Source organism: Triticum urartu, chromosome 1A (assembly GCF_056163025.1).
Source record: "Triticum urartu cultivar PI428250 chromosome 1A, HENAU_Tu73, whole genome shotgun sequence".
NCBI classification, from domain to species: domain Eukaryota; kingdom Viridiplantae; phylum Streptophyta; class Magnoliopsida; order Poales; family Poaceae; genus Triticum; species Triticum urartu.
The window spans coordinates 162,695,640-162,704,318 of NC_141873.1; the positions used below are offsets into that span (position 1 = coordinate 162,695,640).

General features: G+C 46.5%; 1 protein-coding gene across 1 annotated transcript; it reads right to left on the bottom strand.

The window, feature by feature from the left end:
* Positions 1-923: 923 nt before the first annotated feature.
* On the bottom strand, positions 924-1,436 carry LOC147990463 (uncharacterized). Its single transcript, XM_087538236.1, has one exon. It carries the CDS (start codon positions 1,434-1,436, stop codon positions 924-926), a length of 513 nt encoding a protein of 170 aa, XP_087394362.1.
* Positions 1,437-8,679: the final 7,243 nt, after the last annotated feature.

Below are 8,679 nucleotides of genomic sequence, written 5' to 3' on the forward strand. Positions count from 1 at the left end.
TGGAGTAATTCGTCAAGTTGTTTCTTTAGCTCCACTAATTCTGATGAGGGCATCCGGTAATACTTCTTGTATAACGGTGCGGTTCCGGGCACAAGATCTATGGAAAACTCCAGTTCTCGATCTGGTGGCATGCCTGGCAGTTCTTCTGGAAACACATCAGGGTACTCACGGACCACAGGAATAAATTCCAATTCAACCACAACAGTGCACACTAATTCTGGCTTGGGTATATTCTTGCGAGCATAGAATTTGGTGAGCTGCCCATCCAGACTGGTCAGATTGACTTCTCGGGTTGCGCAGTTTATGCAAACTTCATATTTGGTCAACCAATTCATACCCAATATAATATCCAACTTTCCAGACTCAAGGATTATCAGAGATGTTGGAAAGCGGACCCTGTTGATATTGATCTCCAGATCACGGCAGACTAGATTGCTCTTGATTATGGATCCCGGGGTTTGTACCAGCATATTTTTGCCCAAAATTGTGCAAGGAAAATTTTTTTGGGTGGCAAAACTCCGAGAAATAAAAGAATGGGAAGCCCCAGAGTCAAATAAAATTATGGCAGGTATGTCATTAACAGAAAACATACCAATGACGACTTCTAGCTTTTCTTGAGCTTCATCGGCGGAGATATGATGCACGTGCCCGGTGAAGTTTTGCTGGTTTGGCCGCGACTCCATAAAATTGACTTGCGGCCGGCTTAGGGCATTCATCTTGTTGTTCTTGGGGCACTTCTTGGCATAATGTCCGTGTTGCCCGTAAATGAAACAAGAATTATTGCACTGACGCTCCTCATGAATTGGATTGGTCACAATATTCTTGACTTGAGTGGTGGTCTTGTTAACATTCTGCTGCCAATTTGGCCTGTATTCCACCTGAGTCTGCTGCCAAGTATGAGCCTTTTGCACAGGTGGCCCATCCTACTTTGACTCAAACTTGCGCTTGTTGTCGTTAGCAGGCCTATTATCGGATATAAGCTTGTGCTCCCATTCAACAATGAACGCCTTGTCCACCAGAGTTTGGAAATCCGTGAAATCAAACATACTGAGAGCACACCGAAGTTGCAGATTTAAACCTCCAAGAAATCTGTTAATCTTCCTTTCTTCGGTGGGCACGTCATACAGAGAGTAACGGTCCAAATGATTGAATTTTTGCAGATATTCAGCCACAGACTGATTTCCTTGGACGAGTGCGATAAATTCACGTTGCTTGGCCTTCATAACTCCAGTAGGGATATGATATTTTCGGAACTTATCCTTAAATTTCTCCCAGGTGATTTCCTCATCAATCGGCCACATGGCCTTTGTATTTTCCCACCATATGGCAGTTGCGCCTTCAAGGTAATGAGTTACAAATGGAACTTTATCATTTCCTTCAGTACGGGAAATCTCAAGCTTTTTCTCCATTGTGTGTAACCAATCATCTGCATCCATTGGGTCAACAATCTGACTGAAACTGGGTGGATTGGTCCTCTGAAAGTCTGACAGCTTTGAGTGATGACCATTCTGATTTCCATTCTGTCAAACCATAGCTTGAACACTTCTCAATATTTCAATCAGATCATTGTTCCTTTTTTCTTCAAACATACGCAGAATTTGCTCGGTGGAGGGAGGATCAGGCGGTGGAGGTGGTGGCTGAACGTATGGCTCGGGAGAATGTCCTGCCTGTCGTGCGGAACGACAAACAGGAGTTCCCTCACGAACGTTGCTACTGTTGCCTCCCCGCATCATCCTATTGTGAATTTTTCCCAAGATAACACAATCGAGATGAGAAACACCCAAAAATAAAATTGGGGAAAAGCTAGCGACAAATCCCGGAAGAAAGCAGAAGAGCGAAAAATACGGCGAATAAAGTCTCAACATAATTGTACATAGACCCATACATGAAAAGTAAACAACATGACTGGTTCACTACTCTCATACAGGCAATGAAACATCATGACTCGTACAACTACATCCATACATCATCCAGACAACTGCGAATACTCAAAGATACTACTGCTCTGCTGGTGCTGCGGTGTCCTCCCCTGAAGTGGTCTCGGATCCCGAACTGACGTGGTTAATGGAAACCCCCGGGTTAAAGGTAACACAACGGCGCTGCCTCGAGGGCTCTCCCTCAGAGGCAGGGGTAGGATGAAGCATCAGGGCTACAGGGGTAGCGAGAAGTGATACCACTTGGCAGGAGTACTGAGAGGGTTCGCGGCCGAGACGCCCATGCTACTCGGGGGAGTAACCGGTGAAATAGGGGAGCTAGAACTGACTAGGACAAAAGGGGTAAATCCCAGTGAAGACGGAGTAGTGGCGGATCTAGAAGTGACCAAAGTAGTGGCTAAAGCAGTACGAGTACGAGTCAGCTCTCGAGCCAACTCGTGGATCATGAGATAGCTAGTAGTGATATAACGAGCAAGGTGGCTAGCAATACTATCAGACTCCGGATCAATGAGAGGGAAACGGACACGACCGTTGTCGTGCAGAGATGGGTAGTAGTAGAAACCTGGGTGGTTCTGCATTCGGACCTCGTTGTAGCAAAGCTCGACAAGGACCTCGAATGCAGCAAACTGGACAGCCTGAGAAGCGGTGGAGGCATAACCGCTCCGAGAAGTGCGAGTGTAAGAGCTGGAATCGGAACTAGTGCGTAGAGTGACCACTGCGTGATACTCATATACTGAATCAGCTAGATGCTCCCGGTACACAGATAGACTGGGTCGACTCCGAGAGGGTACAGCCGACGCCACATGTTGTGAAGGAGGTGCGGTGACGTGTACGGCATCAGCTGCAACTGGCACGGATACGGCACCGGAGCCATCTACACCCACAACCATTAGCAGGTTAGCATAAAAAAATATAAACCGAATGCATGCAACTAAATAATCAGCACAAATTAGTACCGGCACTCAACTAAAACTCGTATCTAGCGCGTCGTAGTCTAGCGTGGCCTACAGTCAGTGCGGCTCTGATACCAAGCGTTGTGGCACCCCGGCTCAGAGCGACCGGTTTACCATGCATTGCCAGCCCAGAGACCATGTCTTCTGGCAACACACAACATCTTGGTACAGAATAACAACTGCTTTATTAATGCTAGCGGAACAGAGTTACATTACAACAGCTGTCGAGGCCAAGCGGCACGCTCGGTGCGGCTGAACAATATGTACATTATTTACTAAACATAAAGGGGCATCGATCCGAACAACTACGTGGCAGCGGAATAACATCATGGCGCAAGCTCCATATCACAGGGACACCGATGTGGGCACAATCTAGACTCGAACAGCGCTCCTCTCCAACAATACTTTCCTAAAATCTGGCATGACACGCCAGGTCAGTACATTGAATGTACTTGCAAGCTCACAACAGACATAATCATAATGACAAACAATATCATGATATTTAACCAATTATAAAAAATGCAACACTATATGTCAACATGCTGTGATCATGCTCGAACGTCCATCGGGACAGCTTACCAACCGTGATCATCTCTAGATCGCAAACACACCACCAAAGTGGTCAGATCACAAACACACCACCAAAGTGGTCTTTCTCAAGAACAACTCGTGATCCTTACGGCGATCACAACCACGACCATCATTTGGTCCAAAATGCCTCGATGGCCTTTCTGCCATCCATCAACAATGCAAAGTTCATAGATTAGTGTGCAATTTTTATTAAACATTGACTCATGGTGGGACCTACTACGAGATGTCCATAACCGTGGACTCGGCTATCGATAGATTACACACTTTGCAGAGGTAGCACACTGTACCCACACCACGAAACCCATGGCCTCGCACTCCCATTCGGGTGGACCAACGGCATTCCATCCAAACCCCTCCATTGCCACAACACTCTCCCGGCCACTCCGACCCAAATCCCCAACGGGCTAGTCCTGGGTGGCCCCGTGTCTACCAAAGACACCCCGACCACCGTTGTGATCAAAACACTCCCACTCGGGAACACTCCCACTCGGGGACTCGGTACCATAATCTCATCAACGAGCACACAAGATTATGTCTGCTTACCGGGCTAGGGCAAGCACAACATAACCTTCCCTAGATGGAGGCATCGACCAGAGGCCGTGTCAATGGACCGAATCAAGGCCTTCCCACAAAGGCAAATGTGGTTGCACTGGAAAGAAACTCGATTCAGCGGCACCATGACCCAGTCAACGGTATATTCAAGTTTAGTTAAATTCAGGTTTAACTTTAAACTAAAAATGACTGGTGTCATAGCATGCCATGAAATGCAAAACAACACATGCATCATATAGTGATAAAAATGACCGATGTCATCCTTATACACACCAAGCATAACGTCAACAACTCAAATTACTCTACTTGCTCAAATAACTCACAAATTAACCAAAATATTTTGCAACAAGTTTTATTAACTTCTTACGCAAGAAAGTAAATCCGATAAATTTCTCATATGCTTGTCAAAAAGATTTCACTATCAACAACTCTTACTTTCTTTATCACTAAGTTGGGTTCAAACATTCTGTAAGACAAGTAATATGACTAAACAAGTATTTAACAGAACATTTTCTATCAAATTTTTATCAATCTAAGAGGGCAAAAACATAGCTTTAAATAATTGCTAACATGCATAACAAAATTATTTCTAACATCACCTCAAATAAATCTTATCTTGCTTTATCCACTAAACTAGTTTCACCCATTCTGTAAAACAAGCATAACAACTAACCAATATTTAACAGAATATAAATAACTCCATGATCATTTAAATGCATGGATTAATAATTTCATTCAAGTAAGAAAATCACAAATATTGAAATGGCACCATGAAAATGTTGTTGTGGCTTGCCTTAGTGCAGATGAGGTTCTCAAGCCTCCTGGTGATCTTCAAGACAAGCTTCACCTTCTGAAAATAGTTTTAAACACAAAAAGAAAATATCAAGAAAACTTCTGAAAATCACTAGAAATTCTAGACAGCTCAAAAAAATCTCATCTTTGGTGAGCTGCTAGATTTCTTATCAAAGAACACAATGCAAAAAGAATCAATTCATTTGGACTTATGGTTGAAAAGTTATAACTGTTTGAAGTGTTCTGTAAATTCAAATGAATTGAATAAAAGAAATAGACTGGGGGGTGACGTCGAAGGCGTAAAGCCTAGGGGCACCACCACTCGTACCACTTCGTGCACGTACTGTGTGGCTGACTAGCGGGCCCCACTAGTCAGGTGGGGGAATAGGGAGAAGGAAACAGAGGGGGCCGCGGCTTCATCGGAGCTCTCACCGGCGACGAGGGCTCCTTGGCCCAAACGAGAGGGAGGGATGGCAAGAGGGGGTTGAGGCGCACTTGCCCGTACCCGTAGCGTAGCTAGGGCGGTCGGGCGGCGTCGGAATCAACCTCGCAAGTGGAGGCAGAACATGGAGGTCGCCGGAGTTGAGGAAGATGGCGAGCAGACGCCACTCTAGGGGCTCCAAGCGGGTGAGACGGCCTCACCGGAGAGAGGCGGAGGCCCTGGAGGGGTCGCCCAGGACTGGGAGGGGCTGGAGCTACTGCGGCGACCAAAGGGGATCGCCAGCGAGCTCGAGCTCGGGGACGCTGGCCCGAGGCCTGCCCAGCCGGGCTCTGGCTTCCTACTCGATCGTGGGGTGTGTGTGAGTGTTGGATGGTGCTCGAGGAGGCTAGGGAGGGCTCTATTTATAGGCGAGCGGCAAGGGTGCTCCGGGCTTTGCCTGTGCACACCTGTCCACGGCGCCCGGCGATGAGCGGCATCAGTGAGAGGGGGAGAAGGCGACGGAGGTCACGCGGCCACTATGGGCGGGCGGAGACGAGCACAGGATCAAGAGGATGGTGACGAGCACAGTGCGCTCCGCACTATTGGGCTAGCCGGACCTTGCCCGTGTTCGTTGCGGCGAGCTCCGGCATCGGCGAGCGCCATGGAGGAGTTAAGACCGTTGAGATGATGATGGTGGCGAGGGTTGGCATGGTTGGCCAGGCGGGGAAGCGAGCACGCGAGCAACAGAGGCTCGGGCACGTCGCAGAGCACGTCGGCTGCATGCCAGCACGCCTGGACGAACGTAGTCACCGCGTGAACTATGACATCAGGTCGATCTAAGCAAAAACTCAATGTCTAGTATGTTGTTCGTGGTAGTTTTGAGTGTTACCACGATTTGGTTTGGATCCAGGTGTAGTAGAGAATTTTTCACACACCAAGTAAGTTTCTGATCAGTAACTTGGTGATGTTGCTATGGTCAAATCGCTTGGAGTTTGAAGCTGTGCTTTGGAGGCTAGTGATAAGTTACTAAGGTAAAGATGCATAAGAAAGTCCAGGTCAAATGGAGCAAGTAAAATGGTAGTTGCTGTAGAAACCACCATTTCTGTCAAGAATAGAAAAGATTTTCTGTAGCAAAAATATTCCAAAAAGTGATGAAATATTTTTCCTCAGGAAGGTGCACTAGGGTTCACAGAATATTTTTGAATTATCTTAGATTTTTCTGAGCCATAAAAATTGGGGTTGCTTTGAAGCAAACAGATCTGGCTTAGGATTTTTGGAAAGAAAATGAATATTTTTCATTTAAGAAAAATATTACAAAGATTATTTTTGGGTGGGTCAGAAGTGAAATGATGATTTAGGAGGGAAGTGAAGCACTTGGGTGAAAGCCAAGGATCCCCAAGTGTTTAAGTCCATATGAAAAGATTCAGAAACTCCAAGTTTCAAAAAAATGCAAATGAAAAAATCAAGCAAATAAGAAAGGGTAAAACCCAGGTTGTCACAAGGACCAAGTGGGAGCTGTCAAGGAAGCTATACGCCAGGAAGACATCATGATGGAGCAGATGAAGGTGGTCCGGGGGCCAGTCAAGCTGCTTATGACACCAGCTCAGCTCTCCAGAGCAACGTCCAGGTTGGTTGATTACCGACTGATCCCTTATCTTGTCGCTTGTTCTGTTAGGATATGCTACCCGAGAATTTTCCTTGTGCATCTATTTGTCAGTCTGCATTTTGCATTTGTACACCCACTGGGTGTTTAGTTTATCACCGGATAGTTCTGATGCATAGTTTTTGCTTCTTCAATCGACTAGACTATGTCAATTGAATCTTTGAACCGGTGGGGGCACGCTGAGTGCACCCACTGGGTGTAGTCCCCAAGACCATAGTTCACTGTGGGCAGTCGGCTATGGTCTGGGAATCATAACTTTCTTACTCAGTCTGAACGGATCATGTTGAGTGTAACTTGAACCAGTGGGGGCACGCTAAGTGCACCCACTGGGTGTAGTCCCTGAGACTACTGTTGAATGTTTGATTCGGCAGTAGTCTGAGAATTCTTTTCACTCGGGAGTGAATAAATTTTGATTCTATCCACTGATGTAACATTTGTTGACTTCAGAAATCATGTGAGCTCATTTCCAAATATGCCGAATTCGTGGAGAAGCAGAGACAGCTCAATCTGGACTTGGAGCTGGCTAACCAGAACTTGTAGAAGGCCAAAGATGAGACTGCTGGTATGGAAGGTAACAACTGGTCGACTGTTTAACTTGGCCGACTCACAAGTTATCTCCTTGTTCTTCTGTCTGACTAGAGTGCATACCTTTCAGAGAAAATGAAGCAAGCTCTGGCGAAAAAGGACCTCGATGTTGCTACTGCACAAAAGGAGGCTCAGGACTGCGCTTGCTGACAAGAAGTTGGCTTTAGTCGGTGCGCTGGAGGAAGAAAACACCAAGTTGAAGACATCCCTTAATGAGTCCAACCGAGAAGTGACTCATCTGAAGAAAGACAAAGTGGCTTTGAATGATAAGATTGAAGGCATTTCTCGTAAGAGAAATGACCTGGAAGCACTTGCCAAGAAGCTCTTCCTTATGCTCGAAGGTACTTTTCTTTGTCCGACTGTTTAGCTATTGTCGATTCACCAGGCATCCGTCGAATCATTATTTCTTTGCGTTTTTGTAGAATTCTGCCAAAACTTTGAGGAAGAAACTGGTCGGATCGAGACATGTCTGGATCCCGTCCTTTCCCCTGTTGGTGATAAGGCTGCCATGAACGTGAGTCGACTAGAATCCCGCGTTACCAGCGTTACGGACTACCTTGCTCGCCTGAAGGTTGCGGTGTCGCGGGGCGACTCAACGCTTTGGCCACGGGATACGCCTCAGAATGACCTCAAGTCTTTGATGACTCGACTCAATGAGATCCCTGGTCTAGTGCAGGAGTGGAAGAAGTCATCTGCTCGCTGTGGTGCTGATGTAGCTCTGTCGCTAGTTCGAGTCCACTGCAAGGAAGCCAAGGAGGAAAAGCTAGCAGCGATCAAGGTTGCCAATACCAGAAAACACGACTTCCAGTCCTTCATGGAAACCTTTATTGCTGCCACCACTCGGATTGCAGATGGGATCGACTTGGACGAATTCGTCGAGCCTGCCAGTCCTCTCACGGAGTGAAAAAACTTTTTTATGATCCGATTAAATTTGCCTCGGTATGCCGACTGGTTTTTGTAACCGTTTAAACTTCTTAGGGCCTGATGCCCGAGTACCTTAAACTGGTATCTAGAACCTCGTAGGGTTTATCTGAACTTGGTTGCTTTTGAATCTTTCAACTCTTTGAGTAGAACTTGTTTCTTCTGTTTGAATCTCTACTGACTTTGTGTTGCAGCTCTGTCGAGTGAACCAAGGGCACTTAGTGTTGTCCATGGCCTGCACATCGTCGTCTTTGCGGGTCGGGATGG